Below are 19,200 nucleotides of genomic sequence, written 5' to 3' on the forward strand. Positions count from 1 at the left end.
CCCGGAAAAATCATGGAGTCAATCCTGAAGGAATCAATCCTGAAGCACTTACACTAGAGGAAAGTGATCAGGAACAGTCAGCATGGATTCATCAAGGGAAGGTCATGCCTGACTAATCTAATCGCCTTCTGTGATGAGATTACTGGTTCAGTGGATGAAGGGAAAGCAGCGGATGTATTGTTTCTTGACTTCAGCAAAGCTTTTGACACGGTCTCCCTCAGTATTCTTGTCAGCAAGTTAAAGAAGTATGGGCTGGATGAATGCACTATAAGGTGGGTAGAAAGTTGGTTAGACTGTCGGGCTTAACGGGTAGTGATCAATGGCTCCATGTCTAGATGGCAGCCGGTATCAAGTGGAGTGCCCCAAGGGTCGGTCCTGGGGCCAGTTTTGTTCAATATCTTCCTAAATGATCTGGAGGATGGTGTGGATTGCACTCTCAGCAAATTTGCGTATGATACTAAACTGGGAGGAGTGGTAGATACGCTGGAGGGGAGGGATAGGATACAGAAGGACCTAGACAAATTGGAGGATTGGGCCAAAAGAAATCTGATGAGGTTCAACAAGGATAAGTGCAGGGTCCTGCACTTAGGATGGAAGAATTCAATGCACCACTACAGACGAGGGACCGAATGGCTAGGCAGCAGTTCTGCATAAAAGGACCTAGGGGTGACAGTGGACGAGAAGCTGGATATGAGTCAACAGTGTGCCCTTGTTGCCAAGAAGGCCAATGGCATTTTGGGGTGTATAAGTAGGGGCATAGCCAGCAGATCGAGGGACGTGATCGTTCCCCTCTATTCGACATTGGTGAGGCCTCATCTGGAGTACTGTGTCCAGTTTTGGGCCCCACACTACAAGAAGGATGTGGAAAAATTGGAGAGAGTCCAGCGCAGGGCAACAAAAATGATTAGGGGTCTGGAACACATGACTTATGAGGAGAGGCTGAGGGAACTGGGATTGTTTAGTCTGCAAAAGAGAAGAATGAGGGGGGATTTGATAGCTGCTTTCAACTACCTGAGAGGTGGTTCCAAAGAGGATGGTTCTAGACTATTCTCAGTGGTAGAAGATGACAGGACAAGGAGTAATGGTCTCAAGTTGCATTGGGGGAGGTTTAGGTTGGATATTAGGAAAAACTTTTTCACTAGGAGGGTGGTGAAACACTGGAATGCGTTACCTAGGGAGGTGGTAGAATCTCCTTCCTTAGAAGTTTTTAAGGTCAGGCTTGACAAAGCCCTGGCTGGGATGATTTAATTGGGGATGGGTCCTGCTTTTGAGCAGGGGGTTGGACTAGATGACCTCCTGAGGTCCCTTCCAACCCTGATATTCTATGATTCTATGATTGTGTTGGGTCCCAACAGTGCAGGTTTTAGGATAGGTTTCAGAGGAACAGCCGTGTTAGTCTGTATTCGCAAAAAGAAAAGGAGTACTTGTGGCACCTTAGAGATGCTAGATTTTGACTGATTCTAAATGGTTTGCCATACAGGCACACTTCATATGTCTCAAAGTACGTTAGACAATATTAACCATCCTAAAGAATCAAATGATAGTGCAGTCTTTTCATAAAACTGTGAAGTTTAATGTAAGATAAACAATAATCTAATCACAAAATCTATAAAGTAACAGAAGTTTAATCTTTATGCTACTATTTACCTTCATAAAATCTCTTACTTTACTCAGAACCCTTCTCTTTCTGTTAATAAGCAATCAGCAGCCAACTAGAACTTATTGGTATCGTAATGAAAAAGGAAAGAAATGTATGCTTTGATCTAGATTTACATGACGCTATCTCCTGCTGTTTTGAATGCAAAAGATGTGAGACAATTTGGTGCATTTGGTTTTTAGTGATTTCTTGAAACAGATTAACAGAATCACTGTGTTATTCCTCTATTTACAGACATCCAGTAAAATATCGTATTTTTTTCCCTTAGATCTGAACATTAAGTTTGGGTTTTTTGGATATCAACAAACTAACTCCATTTTTGGTGTGGATAAACGTATGCTTGAATCAGCTCAACAATCTCATTAGGGCCCAGTTATAGTGTGTAAGTATAAAATTGCACCCTGAGAAATCCACCTGACAGTTTAAAAATATCTACTGAGAGCAACAAAGTGAAAGACAAGGCAAATTTATGGTTAGAACTGGTTCCTTTTAATTTTGAAATATTTAGGTCTCTGCAGAATGTGTATGATAAGGCCTAGATTATGTCATTTAGAGCCACTTTAGGGGGAATTCTGGCAAAAAATCCCTTCTTGAGTTCCAAGCAGTGAATAGAGATGTTACACAATGTCCAGCTCTCCATCCTCGGCCAGCAGTGGTAGCCATGGCCCCTCCATCTTCATGCCTCCTTTTGGAGCACCCAGGAGAAGCAGTAAAAACACAAGCAAAAGAGGAATGATAAAAATCACCTACCCATATCAGCAAAAGTGCAAGGACCATATACGAGTAATGAAAGATATCGAACAATCCAATGGAAGCATCATGTCTAGCTAAGGATATCCTTACATAGTCTATGCATAATAGATGGACTATGAATGCATGATCCTTGCAGTCTTGCCAGCATGGAAAGGTTAAAATTCACTGCATTAGAAACATTTATTTAGTTTCATCAGCAATGTTTATATATCAAGCAGCATGCAATATTTAGCATTGTCATTCTTAATATAATACAAATGATTGTGCATATCAATCAAGCCTCTCCAACAGTGAGTGTGAGCTTAGGGGAATAGTTCATCATTCTATATCTGGAAATGAGGCCATGTAGACCACCCTTTTAACATAAAAACAAGGGAATGCTTACACTGGAATTTTTTGTTTTAAAACAATGTGATAAGTATTTTGCCCTCAAACCCACTACATTTCATATAAAATGATGAGCTATATATACTGTGTGCATCACACACTAAAACTGCACTCATTATATGAAACAAACAATTTATTTAATAGTCTCTTATAAAACCTTAAGTATTTATAGATATTGAACTCATAGGGAATTATAAGGGCATGAGAAATCATATTATCCTAAGATAGTGGACTTCACTGATGGGACAAAGTGTGATTTATGTTATGTATAAACACAGAGGCTGAAACTGGAAGGGCAGATGATTCAGAAGAAAAGGATGTGTTAACTAATATCATTTTAAACATCTTGTGACATCACCCTAGAGAAAAGAAAAAAAATTTCAAGTGTTATTTCACTTAAGGGAAAACAAGGGCACTTTATTATTCTACATTTTCTATTCTTTGTGCTGCACACTCCAGTATGAATCATGATGAATCATCTAGCTAGTTATTTAAAGTTGTTAAATAAATAAACATGCAGGTACCAGAAAGAGACTTGGGAGCCTGCACTCTGTTGATCACTGAATTATACAGCTGACTTTCATTACACATGGTGTATGTGGATTTTATTCAAAGAGAGGTGACAATGGATAGATATTTATTCTAGACAGCTGGATTGAGTGCAATAATGTTTCTCTTTAACCAACTGCCCTTATAAAAAGGTAGTGGTGGAGGTTTAAGTATTTAAAAATTACATTTCTGCCCTCTGACAGTAATACATTTCTTCAGGACCACTTGGAAGAGCATGACTGGTCACAAGCAAATCAACCAATTAGAAAAGCCCTTTTGACATGGATGTTTGTGAGAAACAACTGATTTGTTCTGTGACTGGCTAGAGTCTGCAGGACCAGTTAGGGTACATTACTATCTTGATGTTTAGAAGATTTTGCACATTTAGAAAATCTTCTAAAAGCATCTCTATAAGTCTTCTAAATATAAATCTTCTAAATGCTTTTATATAGTCATCAGTAAACCTCAAAGAACTTTACATTATCCCCATTTCACAGATGGAAACCTGAGGCACAGAGGTGAAATGACTTGCCCAATGTCACCCAGCAGGCCAGTGGCAAAGCTAGTAGTCTCAGTCCAGTGGTCTTTCCACTAGACCACATGGTTGCTATGTGATTCCTCAGTGCCACTCCTCCTTCCTGTATATTTTGCTACAATGGAATGGGGATAATGGTCATGCTTGAAATGTTTACAGTGTGTGATTACTAACAGGGCTGGTGAGAGAAATCTCGTCCCTGCTCTATATCCCAAAACATTAACAGTTTTATTACATGGCTGCTATAGTAACAAAGTATGAAAGAAGACCTGTGTCTGTCTCTCCTTCTCCACCCTGCAACATGTAGCCCCCCACCACTTCCAGCTCCCCTTTCCATTCTCATCCCATTAAGCCATTAACTGGTACTACAGACACCATCAACACGAAAGAAGTTGTTCCATTCTGTCTCCTGCCCTATGCTGCTGCATACACACATCACAGGCTGCAGTTTACTGGAGGGCCGCACGCTACATTGGTTATATAGCCCAAGCTGCACACTGAGGTGGGCCTCTCACTCCCACTATCCCACCTCCATTTGCTGCTGTTTGCCCCAGGCTTCTCCAGCCATGGGTCAGGTCCACTCAGTCCATCTCCCCTCCAAACTGGGGTCCTCCCACAAACGCTGGCCAGCTCTCCCCACCACACAGGTCCTGTTGGGATCCAGGAAGAGGGCGGGTGGAAGCTCGCTTCGCGGCAGACCACCAGTTCGATCCCAAGATCCAACAACCACACAGGTGATAGGCATCTTAACTATTCATTGTCTGGATTTCAGATGTTGTTACCTCCTTTCCCCCGCTCATCCCAGATCCCAGCTTGCATGGAAGGACAGGGACAGGAGCTCATACTCTCCAAGAGGAGCAGGGTCTCCCACATCCCACAACACACAGTAGGCAGGGAGAGGGACTGTAGAGAGGTAGGACAACGTCAGATCCCAGCACAGACATGAGGGAGAATTCAGGGCTGATTTATGCACTCCTAACCCCCAAATTTCCTCTGCAACCCCTCACGTTCTCCAACCCCTCCCGTGTTCTCTCCTTTCACTGCCTCTAATCCCTACCTCTTTTCCTGACCACTCTTCTCTCCCTTACCACCCATTTGCATTTACCTCCCTCCCTTGTACCCCATCCCTAGCTGCAGACACAAACCCTTCTCCCCCATTCCCACCTTCTCTTGCATCCCTGCTCCCCTCTCCCCTCCCAGTGAGCATTCCCATGTGTTATTTTCTTTTCAAAAATAGTTTCAGCACCTTCTGAATATGCTGCTGTACTCAGATTACATTTCCCCCAAACAAAAATGTCCCTTTCATAGAGGCACTGGAACTATGCCTGCTTTTTTTACTTCAGATTTCTGCCCTGGGTTGAATTTCAACTCACAGGGCTGGATTCGTGCTCAGATTCAATGACCATAATGTAACCTCAATCACCCAGGTCATGCAATGTAGAGGTAGTTTTCCAGAGAGCTGTATCTTGGGAACCACTTGGTGAAATGGTCCCAAATTTGGATCACTAACAATCCTGTAGCCCCATGATGCACATCACATTTCAAGGCAATATGATTAACTATGTGGCTTTTACAGCACTTAGAAGAGTCCGTCTTTAAACAGAAAGCTGGTTTTAACCTGAACTATACCAGAACTGTCATTCTGCTACAATACCTTTACTAAGGGCAGAATGTCAGCAGATTGTATCTTTGTACGGCTTAAGGGAAGGTGATGGTGTCTCATGGCAAGGACGGATGTTTCTCAGCATCACGATCATGCCTCACGTGGCAAGTGCTTGCCATATTTGGCACATCTATGAGCACCAAAGGAGACAGCTTGGATGATGGGGAAGGGGAGCTGGAGGTGTCAAGAAAGGCCCGCTGACGGGCGTGGGCAAAGGTGGCAATTGCCTAGGGGCCCATATGATTTTAAAGGGCCCAGGGAAAAGTTCCCTGTAAGCTCTGTAGCATCGCAGCAGCCTATTTAGTGCCGCACAGGCACTCAGGGAACCCACCCAGGGCCTGGCCCCAAACCTGCTGTGGAACCCCTCTCCCGGCCCCAACTCTGCTGTGGCCTGGATCTTCTGTGGCCGGGGCAGCCCAGCCTGGACCCAGGCGTGGCCAGCCCCAGCCCGGACCTGCTGGGGCCATGGGGAAGGGTGCCTAGTCTGCAGCCCCAACCCTGGAGCTGCCGCAGCAGGGAGAGGCGCCTCTCTCCTCCAACCCAGGTGCTGCTGTGGGGCGAGAGAGCCGGGGGGAGTACTCTCTCCCCGCCGTAGCCTCAGAGCACACTCCTGCACCCAAACCCTTCATCCCCGGCCCCACCCCAGAGCCTGCACCCTGAGCCGGAGCCCTCATCCCCTTCACCCAACCCAGCCTGACCTTTGTAACTAAAGGTGCTCCGTCACAACCATTTGCCTCTAACACATAACCCTTTCCAGGGCCATGCACTCCAGTTCAATCCTTTGTGAATGCTCCAGGAAACCATCCTGCCACACTTTTGCCTTTGCAGCCCTCTGTTGGGATGAATTCACTAGTACCGGGAACATATCCTCTTCTCTCCCCACCTCAATTGGAGATATATCTGCCTCTCTATGGGTGATAATTCCCCTGTATGTGTAGGCCATGATGCAGCAAGTGCTGAGGGAAATCTCTACTTTCCCAGTACAGGAATTGTTTTTTTTCCCTTCCCTCAGCCTGTGATCCAAACACACAGACCAAGGTCATTCAGTTTCAAACACAGCGCCTTCAGGATCTAACTGATAAATCAACTCAAACAAATTATTCAACAGTATATTATCCTGCTTCCTACTGGCTGTGAAAACAGAGGCAAGTTGGAGTGATCTGCTGCCAATGTGAACTAGTGTAATAAATAAACAAGCAAGATGGCCACTTGTCAAATGGTGAAAGTTACAGAGCCTAAATGGCTGTGAAATTCAGAGTCCCCTTCCTGCTTGTACTGAATGTAGCATTAAATGGAAAGAAAATCTTGCAGCTCAGTCATGGAGGTTGCTTACCTTTGACAGTAATTATGAGATTTTAATACTAATTATTGATTAAACTGTTTTAGTAAGACCAGAAGAAATGTAAACAATTTATCCTATGTTAAACTAAAATCATGTTTCAGTCAACGTCATAGAAAGACTCTGTTTGAGTAACAAAATCAGCAGGTATTGTTTACTCTGAAACTGAGAATCTCAGTATTGAAATGTAGGTGACCCTTTTTTCATGTTAGCTGAGATTAGTCTTGCTCGAACAAAATTACCTTTAAGCCTGTTCTGAACTTCTAATGCGATGTCCAGGGCATTAAAGGGCAGAACTGGTTCACTGGCAATTTGCAAAGTCACCTCTCCCGTTAGCTGAAAGAAATCAAAAGAGATTAAATAATTTCTAACCCATTTAATACTCAGCATTTCATTTGGAATACCAGATAACTTCATTATATTGGTCTGCCAGGGAAGCTGAATAAAACACACAGCTTTTTAAGGACAAACTGAAAACACACACACACAACACCCATCATTAACCAAATAATTCTAGTACAAAAATGTATAAAGAGATTATAATTTATGACCACTTCTGTTCAGTGCTTTCCTATGGCACAGGATACTATTGGAGATTTTTTTTAAGAAAAAATATCTTCTTGTATTTCTAAAAGTGGGAAGCAAATTTAAAATGTTCTTCTTCTTTTTTTTTAAACAGCAGACAGATGAACTACTAAGACACGAAGGGCTGGATCCAAAACCCAATGAGGTCAAAGGGAATTTTTTCCACAGACTTTAACAGGCTTTGGAGCAGACTCTTAGCACAGAATCACATTAATACAAAGAAACTGAGCTGAGTACTCACAGCGTCTAGGGAATATATGATGGCTTGACATGAATAACAGCTTAAAGAAGGTTTCAGAGTAGCAGCCGTGTTAGTCTGTATTCGCAAAAAGAAAAGGAGTACTTGTGGCACCTTAGAGACTAACAAATTTATTTGAGCATAAGCTTTCGTGAGCTACAGCTCACTTCATCAGATGCATTCAGTGGAAAATACAGTGGGAAGATTTATATAAATTTACATAAAGATTTATATAAAATTTTTTCAATGCACATATTCAGATAGGAAAGTTTTTGAGTAAAAAGCATCGGGAAATGCTGCTTTTTGTGAAATATCACAGAGGTGCTGTGGAATAGAAGTAGCACAAGAGAGGAAATTCCCAAATACAACAGAAATCTACAAAAATCAGGCTTCCATTATGGGTGCTGAGCACTTCAAAGTTCAGCCCTAAACTCTGATCTCAAATGGTCAAAGCCTGCAAATCCTTCCTTGTGCGAATACCACATGTGAAATGGACTCAGTTGCCCTAATCACACGTCGACATGTATAAGTTGTTGGGGAACAACATGGCTCCAGATCCACTACCCTACTAAATGAGAATGAACCGTGGGCTTTTCAAAGATACATATACTCCACATATATACGTCCTAAGTATTGGGATACTGTCTGAAATATTTACACTTAAAATCAACGTTGGCTCTTAATTTGATCAATACAAACCTTCACTAAATTTTAATTCATGATTACATAAATTTCACTCAGCCTCCACACATCTCTGGGCTATGAATGCTATGAGACTGTTGCAGCTTCTGTTCAATGCATAGTCTGATATAGAAACATTTGAGACTTGAAAAGCACTGGAAAATGTTTCTTTTGTGATATATCAGAAGTGCTATGGAAGACAAGCATCCCAGGAAGTTGCTTCCCCTTTCACCTTCATCCCAAATAGCATCAATTTTGATTATGCTAAATTCCTCCTCCTATGTATGTTTCTCAGAAGCAATTTTGTTTTGCTTCTCAGCTACAAAAGATGAACACCCTATTGTGCTATCCATTCGATTAGGCAATACCAAGAAAAAAAAGTTATGACTGAAGCAATTTGCAAATCTCATAGTAACGGTTTTACATATTGCTGTGGACGCTTTTGTATGTTTGTTAATGAAGTAATTGTAGTGTTTATTAAATCACGTACATGGTAAGTTAACCCAAAGAAATCAATCACTGAGAGGAAAGCTCAGAGCATTGATTTGAGCCAAGTGAGTAATAATGCTTCAGAAACATACATCAAGCCCACGTACTGCAGCAAGACAGAAAAGGCCACTGATTTCTTATTTACAGTCTTATTTTTGGATAGTCTATCCCCAGAGAATACACATGCAAACTAAAGACATGTTTCTCCTCCCTTCAAAACATGGTTCAGACTGACTACTAAATTATTAAATAGAAGGCTACTTTAAGGAAAGGTACAGACAACATTACGTTCACAAACTGAAATACTAAAAAGCAAAATAATAATAGATTCCCCCACCACACATTACCAGTTGTAATTATTAATGACAGCTCCTCACACAACAATCATAATACACAATAACTGATGCAACATACACACAATTATCCAGTCTGAAGAACAATGTTATAGTTAGTATACCAATTGATTGTGAGCTGTTTATGTTCTGTGTTTTAGTATGGAAAAAAAACACTGAATGATATTTCTATTTCACTAAAGCTTTGGGTATCTGTTGAGAAATTGTTTTCTGTAACCTTTATAGTGCAGATCCAATTATTTTCAAGAGAAATGCTAGTATAAAAGATTCTGATAATAGCAGAATGCTACTGGGTATGTTACAAAAGGACTGAAAGGGGAGTAGGATACGATTATTTCCTTGAACTGCTGCTTCCATCAAAAAAATTTTGAATATTCAAAATATATTTGACCTTTGCTGTACATAATCATGTTTTTCATGCTGTTTCACTGTCCAGCTAAAACATAATAAGAACTGCTGCAGGTGATCCATTGACAGGCAGACATGAGACCCTAAGCAAAAGAAGAAATCGTACAAAGCTCGATGGATGACAGTAACTAAGAAATTCCCAGGGATGAACTGGATGCCTCATCTTGCAAACACCTATTACTAGGCACAGTTCTCACTAGCCTATGTAGTCCCTTGACTTAAACAATGGAAAGCACTGGCTTAGAGACTAGACCTGGTAATATTTGCAGCATCAGACACTAAGTATCTAAGTTATGCTTACGAAGTATCCATGCACAATCACATAGTTGAAAGCACAAAATACAATTAAAACAAACCCGATAGGCACAAGTTATGGGAAGGCTCTTCTGTCCCAGCCATATTTGCCTTGACTTAAAATCCAACATATAGAAAATATTAATTATGATTATTTTGATCTGACAAATGTAGTTTGGTTTCTGAATTGAGGATACCTGGGAATGTGACAGTCAATAATAAAAATGGTTTTCTAAATTTAAGGGTTCTCCCCCTGGCTCTGCTCTCTTCCTTACATCCGCCCCATCTGTACCTCCTGGAGTTGATTCCCCTAGTCTGACCACCTATCCCTTATGCCCATAGCTTGCACCTAAAGACTCTTCCTACTTTTGCCTGTCTCCTCCTTTGAGCCCGCTTACTCCCTTGCACTTCCTCCGTTCTGTCTCTCTCACCTCCCCAACAGGAAAGCCCTAAAGAAGCAGTGCACTCTTCTCCTCCCTGCTCCCCTGCAACACCAGGCTGGCTAGACATAAGCAGTGGGAGAATTTCAGGCCACCCACCACTAGCCACTGCCCAACCCTCCCCAATGGGGCCAGGTTTGAGAAAGCCTCTCTTAAGAGGGGATTCAGCATCACATGACACTTTTTAGGGTAGCTGTATATTTGGATGTATTTTTCCTCCATCCAGTCATTGAAATCTTAGCACATCTGCTCATCAGGGAGCTCTACTTGCTTGCAGTTTTACCCAAATTTCATCCAGCTCACGGATCTAAATGAACTATAAAAGCTAGCGCTCAGGGACATCATGTGGATTTGTGACATTCCCTGGAGGACTGGAAGGCTATAAACAATGAATGGATTACACGCATCTATATATGTAGTTTTTCACCTGTGACAGATGTAATATTGGTAATATTCCTCATTTAATTCTTCACCACTTTCTCCAAGTGTACTATCTCCTATTCTAAACTGGAAATATTCTGCACTTTAACTTCCACAATATCTGAGGAAATCCAGGCAAATGGATTTAAAACGGGCAGGGGGACTGCAGTGAAGTGAATAGTATGTCACACTCTTCTTATGGCCACTGAGGCAATCACAGCCCTTGTGGTAGATCACAACCCCAAAAATAGAATGTAATATGCCTTTACCTTACCTAATATGCATGCCTCTTGCCACAAAATGCTGCAGCAGTAACTGCAACTTGTTTACTGTTTCTACAAATGCCGTGTCCATCCTAACACCTCTAAGTACTTTCCCCAGCATGTACAATCTAGAAAAAATACAAAATATAAACTTGCCATAGCCAAGAGTAGGTAACCCTGACTAACAAAATATATAATCAACCATCAGAAAGCTTACCTCATCTGAACATCTCAGAACCCAAGCCAACCCACCATCCAACTCCCAACACAAAACCCTGAGATGCAGCAACAAATCTGGAATCTAACAAACCAGTGGGATTAGCAAATTCCAGATTTGTGGACCACACATAATGTCCTACCACTTAGTTTTGTCCCCAATGAAAGGAAAAACATTTTAGCCTCACAAAGTCAGGAGAGGAAAGATAACTCTGTTAATCTTGAGACCAATGCTGTTTTTACACCAACAAATTGGACTCTTACACAATTATCAGTAATCCAGTATTTATTTAGGGCCTGACCCAAAGCCTATTGAAATAAGGGGCGGGGGGGGGGGGGCTCGTTTGACTACAGTGGACATCGGATAAGACTTTACTGATTATTCTTGTGTTATTTTGAGCAAATCAATTATTTTTGGAGATTTATATTCTAAATGTGAGATGTTTTATAAATTTCAATTTATTTTTCTTTTTACTATCCCAAAAGATGTTTTTCTTGTTACTTGATTTATGTTTTGTCCGCAAAGCAAAGATAGTTACAAATTTCTAATATCAATCTTACAAAATTCCTGTGCGTTTTGTCATAGGTTATGAATTAAATGTCTGTTATTCTGACATATATTAAATATGTAATTGCAGCAGTCATATATAGGATATGGTGATCATGGAAGTCACATACATAGTTGGAGGAAGAGTAGCATTTGTTTTTCGCTCACATGTTTGCTAGCTGAGCTATTGTTTACTTGCACTTTCAGAAAACGGTTTTGTATTCATGACATAATACCTCAGTCACGATGGCCCATATCCTGCAACGGACTGCACTGGCTGGCAGAGTTCTACATCCCTTTTTAATCCCATTCACTTCAACTGGGCTCCAGCTGGGTGCTGGGGTTTATTGCACAAAGTCAGTCGTGAAAGTAAAGCCGAAGACTTACTGATACAGGGGCCAGCTCCGGCCCCCGGAAGGGGTGGGGCCTCGGACAGAAGGGGTGGGGCTGGGGGTCAGTGCCCCCAAGCCAGTGCTTCCACACTGCCCGGCCCGCGCCGCCTGGGGCTCCAGTGGTGATTTCAAGGGCCCAGGGCTCCAGCTGCTGCTGCTGCTACCCCGGGCCCTTTTAAATTGCCAGCCCTGGGGCAGTTGCTCCTTTTCCCCCCCCCATCGGTGACTGGAGTGGGGGGGACGAGCAAAAGGGGCAATGACATTAAAGCACTGCCACAGCACTTTAAAGTCAGCTGGGTACGGGCCAGTACTGGCGGCCACTTTTTACTAGTATGCCGTACCGGCTTACTTTCACCCCTGATTGCAGGACTAGGGCATGCGTTGGTATATCCGATGTCTGGCAGAAAAACAGCTTGGAAACCTGACCTGGACAGGACAGAAAAAGGACAGCACAGAACAATGGACAGCCCCCACCTCCACATGCAAACTGGTGACCACAGTGATCAAATTTCACAGACATCGTGATATGAAAAGCCTGTCCACAGTGAAATATTCATGTAAGAACATAAAAACATAGGCATGGTCATACTGGGTCAGACCAGAGGTCCATCTAGCCCAGTATCCTGTCTTTGGACAGTGCCAGGTGCCCCAGAGGGAATGAACAGAACAGTGATCCATCCCCTATTGCCCATTCCCAGCTTCTGGCAAACAGAGGCTAGGGACACCATCCCTGCCCATCCTGGTTAATAGCCATTTATGGACCTATCCTCCATTAACTTATCTAGTTCTTTTTTGAACCCTGTTATAGTCTTGACCTTCACAATATCCTCTGGCAAGGAGTTCCACAGGTTGACTGTGCATTGTGTGAAAAAAATACTTCCTTTTGCTTGTTTTAAACCTTCTGCCTATTAATTTCATTCGATGGCCCCTACTTCTTGTGTTATGAGAAGTAGTAAATAACACTTCCTTATTTACTTTCTCCATACCTGTCATGATTTTATAGACTTCTATCATGTCCCCCCTTAGTTATCTCTTTTTCAAGCTGAAAAGTCCTAGCCTCTTTAATCTCTCCTCACATGGGACCTGTTCCAAACCCCTCATCATTTTAGTTGCCCTTTTCTGAACCTTTTTGAAGTCCAATATATCTTTTTTTGAGATGGGGCTACCACATCTGCATGCAGTATTGAAGATGTGGGCATACTATGGATTTATATAGAGGCAATATGATATTTTCTGTCTTATTATTGATCCCTTCCTTAGTGATTCCTAACATTCTGTTCGCTTTTTTGACTGCCGCTGCACATTGAGTGAATGTTTTTAGAGAACTATCCACAATGACTCCAACATCTCTTTCTTGAGTGGTAACAGCTAATTTAGAACCCATCATTTTATATGTATAGTTGGGATTATGTTTTCCAATGTGCATTACTTTGCATTTATCAACACTGAATATCATCTGCCATTTTGTTGCCCAGTCACTCAGTTCTGAGAGATCCTTTTGTACCTCTTTGCAGTCTGCATGGGACTTAACTATCTTGAGTAGTTTTGTATCATTTGCAAATTTTGCCACCTCACTGTTTAACCCTTTCTCCAGATCATTTTTGAATATGTTGAACAGGACTGGTCCCTGTACAGACCCCTGGGGGACAACACTATTTACCTCTCTCTATTCTGAAAACTACCGTTTATTCCTACCCTTTGTTTCCTATCTTTTAACCAGTTACCAATCCATTAGAGAACCTTCCCTCTTATGCCATGACTGCGTACTTTGCTTAAGAACCTTTCAAATACAGATAGATGTGCCAAAATACACATCAGGATACGGTCTGCGTGGCATTGCTATTCTAGCACAGAGCTATCCCACAGCTTAGGAGTTATTCCTTTTTGTCAGAACTGTGCCCGAAGACTAGCTACATGCTATGCAAATCTCAGCGGGTGCAAATGTTGAGCCTGTATTTGTAATACCTTTGGACATTTTTAGCTACACCACGTGTAGAATGCCAAACAGACATCTCAGAACTGTTTATGTGCCAAGTTACAAACAAAATAACTTAAAAAGCCAGGTAAACTGCTGTATTTACCCTTTTGTGAACACTGTTCTTCAGCACTGGATTCACTCCGATTCTATCTGCTACAGCGAATTAGAAACAGGTACTTGAAGTTTGAATTGAGCATCAGCTCCTCCTTTACATGTCAGTGTATTACTATACTGGACTTCCTATCCTCTCCTGTACATGATCATTTTGTTCTGTGTTAGCCATTACACTGTATTGGGCTGTGCCTTCAGAAAATGACCTTCTGATCTGCATGCACATATCATCATGTATTTGAGAAAATGAGTACATGCCCAGAAGCTGATTTTACTAGACACACGGTGATACACTGTAGAGTAAATAAAGGCAGAGCAGAAATTTACAGTAGCTGTGGTCTAGAAGACAGAGTCCATGGTTGGGATTCAGGAGACCTGGGTAGTATTCCCAGTTAGGGTTGCCACCTGTCCAGGTTTTCCCAGGATCATTCCTTTTTTTGAGGTAGCTGTCCCGGGAAATTGATAAATCTTCTCAGGACTTGAAAAGTCTTGGTTTTTCTCAGCTGAGTTCCCCTCCTAGCAGCAGCCTAAGAGGTGACTTATCTTCCGCCTCCTCCTCCTCGAGGGTGCTGCTGTTCCTCCTCCCTCCCAGCAGCTGTTAACAACTGTTAAGAAGCTGCAGCTTCCCACTTGATCAACAAGCTGCTGAGAGCAGTGAAAAGAGCTTTAGGCAGCAGCCCCACAGCACGCTGCTCCTCACCATGGTGGCAGCTGTTCCTGCTCAGCATGGCCCTGTTCCCACTCCCCAGAACCGTCTCCTACTCCCCTCCCTTCTGTGCTCCTCTACCTTTGCTAAGGGACATCCCTTTCTTGTTTGTTTGGTTTTTTGCGCCTCAAGGGTGGTAACCTTACATTGATTCATTGTGTGACCTTGGATGCAATGCTTGATTTGTGACAGAAGAGGTGAGGGGACCCAAGCAATAATGATGGCATCCTCTGCACAGTGTAACCCGGTACTCACTATATGTACAAGGTCATGCCTTGCACGCCACTGACAGAAGAGGTACCAGGGGTCTTCCCCCAGAATGATAAGAGCCCCATCAGAAATTAAGATCTGCTTGGATGATGAATTTAAACTCTGGGGCTCAGTTTTCCAAAATAGGCAGCTGATTGGTCATGTTTTTTTCTCTTGCATCTATACCCATGGGTGGACAGTTGAGGGTGGGCACAGAAAGATAACATGCTGGCTGAGTTACTTGGAATATGGGGGGAGGAGCGAGTGATTCGAGTAATTCAGTTTTAAAAAGTAAATCACAAGACACATTTAAAATGATGCTTTTATGTTGCACGGCCATTATTTTCTATCTTGCTTAATTGTCCTAATTATCAGCTCTTCATGGCAGGGACATCTTCCCTCTTCCCATATATATGTACAGTGACTAGCACAATGGAGTCCTGATCTCGCTTGGGGCCTTTGGGAACCACCACAACACAAGTATCAATACTAGGAGCGTCCTGACCTTAATAAATCATAATATTCTGCATATATTTATTGATTTTCATAGGAACATCTTGGTGTTTGACAACCTCAAATATTTAAAAATCACGAGTGACTCCAAAACTCATGAGATTTTTAAAAAAATAACAAATGTGGGTTCTTTTTATTTGCCTTTTGGTTTTTCAAGCTTTTGTCTGCATGAAGGATGGTGATGTTTGTTTGGTGTGCTTTTTTTAAAAATAAAAGCAGAGGTTCTCATGCAATAGCATGATTCTTGCAGCCAGGACTGTAAGAAAAATACGAAAAATCATGAGATTCACGATAAAAATCAAAAGAGTTGACAATACTGGAATCTGAACATGCTCTATAAGCATTGCTTATACAATCAAGCATCACTGGACCTATTATTGCACCCATTTATAGATGGGGAAACTAGAGCACAAAAGTAGTAAAGTGACTTTCCCAAAGATCATACAAGAAAAGATGAGGCTGAGGCAGGAACATGACCCAATTTCTTTGACCTCCTTTCTTTCTGCTTTACCCCACAAGACCTTGTGTGGTGTGTGTGTTTTGGAGGGGGGAGGGGAGAAACTAGAGGAACATCTGCTTAAAAAGTACAACTGGTAAAAATAATAAATTAAGCTTTGCCTACCTAGTCTATGGGGAAATGTGGTCTAGATGAAATTACTATGAGGGGGTGCACTGCTGGTTGAAAGACCATATAAAAAGTGTAGTTATCAATGGTTCGCTGTCAAACTGGGAGGGTGAATCTAATGGTGTCCCACAGGGGTCAGTTTTGAGGCCTGTACTATTTGATATTTTTATTAAGGACTTGGATAATGAAGTGGAGAGTATGCTTATAAAATTTGCAGATGACACTGTCAAGGTTCCTCCCCCACTCTGAACTCTAGGGTACAGATGTGGGGACCTGCATAAAAACCTGCTAAGCTTACTTTTACCAGCTTAGGTTAAAACTTCCCCAAGGTACAAATTAATTTTATCCTTTGTCCTTGGAATAACCACTGCCACCACCAAACTCTAACTGGGTTTACTGGGAAACGTAGTTTGGACACGTCTTTCCCCCCAAAATCCTCCCAACCCTTGCACCCCACTTCCTGGGAAAGGTTTGGTAAAAATCCTCACCAATTTGCATTGGTGACCACAGACCCAAACCCTTGGATCTGAGAACAATGAAAAAGCATTCAGTTTTCTTACAAGAAGACTTTTAATAGAAATAGAAGTAAATAGGAGTAAAGGAATCACCCCTGTAAAATCAGGATGGTAGGTACCTTACAGGGTAATTAGATTCAAAACATAGAGAATCCCTCTAGGCAAAACCTTAAGTTACAAAAAAGACACACAGACAGAAATAGTCATTCTATTCAGCACAATTCTTTTCTCAGCCATTTAAAGAAATCATAATCTAACGCATACCTAGCTAGATTACTTACTAAAAGTTCTAAGACTCCATTCCTGTTCTATCCCCGGCAAAGCAGCATACTGACAGAGAGACACAGACCCTTTGTTTCTCTCCCTCCTTCCAGCTTTTGAAAGTATCTTGTCTCCTCATTGGTCATTTTGGTCAGGTGCCAGCAAGGTTACCTTTAGCTTCTTAACCCTTTACAAGTGAGAGGATTTTTCCTCTGGCCAGGAGGGATTTTAAAGGGGTTTACCCTTCCCTTTACATTTATGACAGACACCAAGCTGGGAGGGGTTGCAAGCACTTTGGAGGACAGGGTTAGAAATCAAAACAACCTTAACAAATGGGAGAATTGGTCTGAATTCAACAAGATAAAATTCAACAAAGATAAGTGCAAAGTACTTCACTTAGAAAGGAAAAAAAATCAAAGCTAGGTGGTAGTACTGCTGAAAAGGGTGTGACGGTTAGGAGTCAACAATGTGATGCAGCTGCAGAAAAGGCCAATATCATTGTGGGGTGTATCAACAGTCGTATCATGTAATACACAGAGGTAACTGTCGTGCTCTACTTGGCACAGGTGAGGTCTCAGCTGAAGTACTGTGTTCAGTTCTAGGTGCCACACTTTAGGAAAGATGTGGACAAATTGGAAGGAGCTTAGAGGAGAGCAACAAAAACTATAAAAGGTTTAGAAAACCTGACCTATAAGGAAAGGTTAAAACAATTACACAGGTTTAGTCTTCTAGAAAAAATGGAGGCAGGACCTGGTAACAGATTTCAAATATATGTTAAGGATTGATATAAAGAGGATGGTGATCAATTGTTCTCCATGTCCACTGAAGTAGGATAGGAGAAGTAGTGGGCTTAATCTGCAGCAATGGAGATTTAGGTTAGATACTAGGAAAAACTTTCTAACTAAGGGTAGTTAAACTCTGTCATAGCCTTCCAAGGTAGGTTGTGGAATCACCATCATTGGATGTTTTTAAGAACAGGTTCGACAAACACCTGTCAGGGCCGGTCTAGGTTTACTTGGACCTGCCATACCGCAGCAGGCTGGACTTGACTTCTTGAGGTCCTTTCCAGTCCTATGTTTCTATGTTCACAAGCTTTGGCTGTAACTAAGTGTAGTTTTGGTGGACAGATTAAGAAACAGGAGATTTATTTTTATTTTTTGCTTAAACTTTTGTTTATTTATTTTTAAAACAAAGGCTGTTAAATTACCCTTGGAACATTTTTATCAGCACTTATGGAGCGACATATGTATTATTTGTTCTTCCAGTTTAAAGCTGCCTCAGGACTAGGTCACGTACTGAAAATCAGAGACAGATATTTATATATTTTTAACACTCAGTTCAACACAAGTTATCTGGCAGCTTGCATTTCAAGTCAGCAGAGGGCTCTCTGAGAGAAGCAGACAGTGACTCTAAGGCTACAATAGATGAACTAGAGAATAATCATTCACAACAGATAGCTGTTTCTGAACAAAGGAAAGTATTAATCATACTATGAAGTGTTATAAATATTAAATGCATTACTCCAAAAGGAAAACATTTCACCTAATATCAATTTATTCTCAGTTCAGGAAATATTGATCAGGAAGTAAACGAGTTAATGGACAAAAAATTATCTGTGTGTGTGTCTATACACACAAACACACCCACCCACTACATTAAAACAACATTAAGGTTGCAAAGTCAAGCACTCAGAAGTTAGGAAATGCTAGAATTAAGATTCTGTGCAACCTTAAGACACCCCTGGTGTGTATGCATTATGATACAGTCTTTAATTACATACTCACATACTATTTTTCCTACAGGATCCCTGCCTCATTCAATGCTTGTGATGGACAGTGCTCACTTAATAAGCAACTATACAATATTTTATTTCCTCCTTGTTGGTCTGTATGTGGTCCAATGCCTTATTTACATTTTATTCAAACCCTGCCTGAAGACAGAATTGTTTGTTTCCTTATGGACTTTTCTATGGCATTTTTCACTATAGTGTGAGACAAGGGAGTATTATTGTTCCCCATTTACCAGTGGGTAAT

General features: G+C 41.6%; 1 protein-coding gene across 3 annotated transcripts in view; it reads right to left on the minus strand.

Annotated features, from left to right (window-relative positions):
* NAALADL2 (N-acetylated alpha-linked acidic dipeptidase like 2) overlaps positions 1 to 19,200 on the minus strand; it is a 935,367-nt gene that overhangs the window by 44,849 nt on the left and 871,318 nt on the right. For all 3 annotated transcript variants that reach the window (XR_012669850.1, XM_075132103.1, XM_048862820.2), the window contains one exon: positions 7,126 to 7,219. Coding sequence is in view for 2 of the 3 variants with exons in the window: in XM_075132103.1 (XP_074988204.1) it covers positions 7,126 to 7,219 (94 nt within the window). In the remaining variant the exon portion in view is untranslated. The remainder of the gene's footprint in view (positions 1 to 7,125; positions 7,220 to 19,200) is intronic.

The sequence above is a fragment of the Caretta caretta genome, chromosome 9 (genome assembly GCF_965140235.1).
Source record: "Caretta caretta isolate rCarCar2 chromosome 9, rCarCar1.hap1, whole genome shotgun sequence".
Lineage (NCBI taxonomy): Eukaryota > Metazoa > Chordata > Testudines > Cheloniidae > Caretta > Caretta caretta.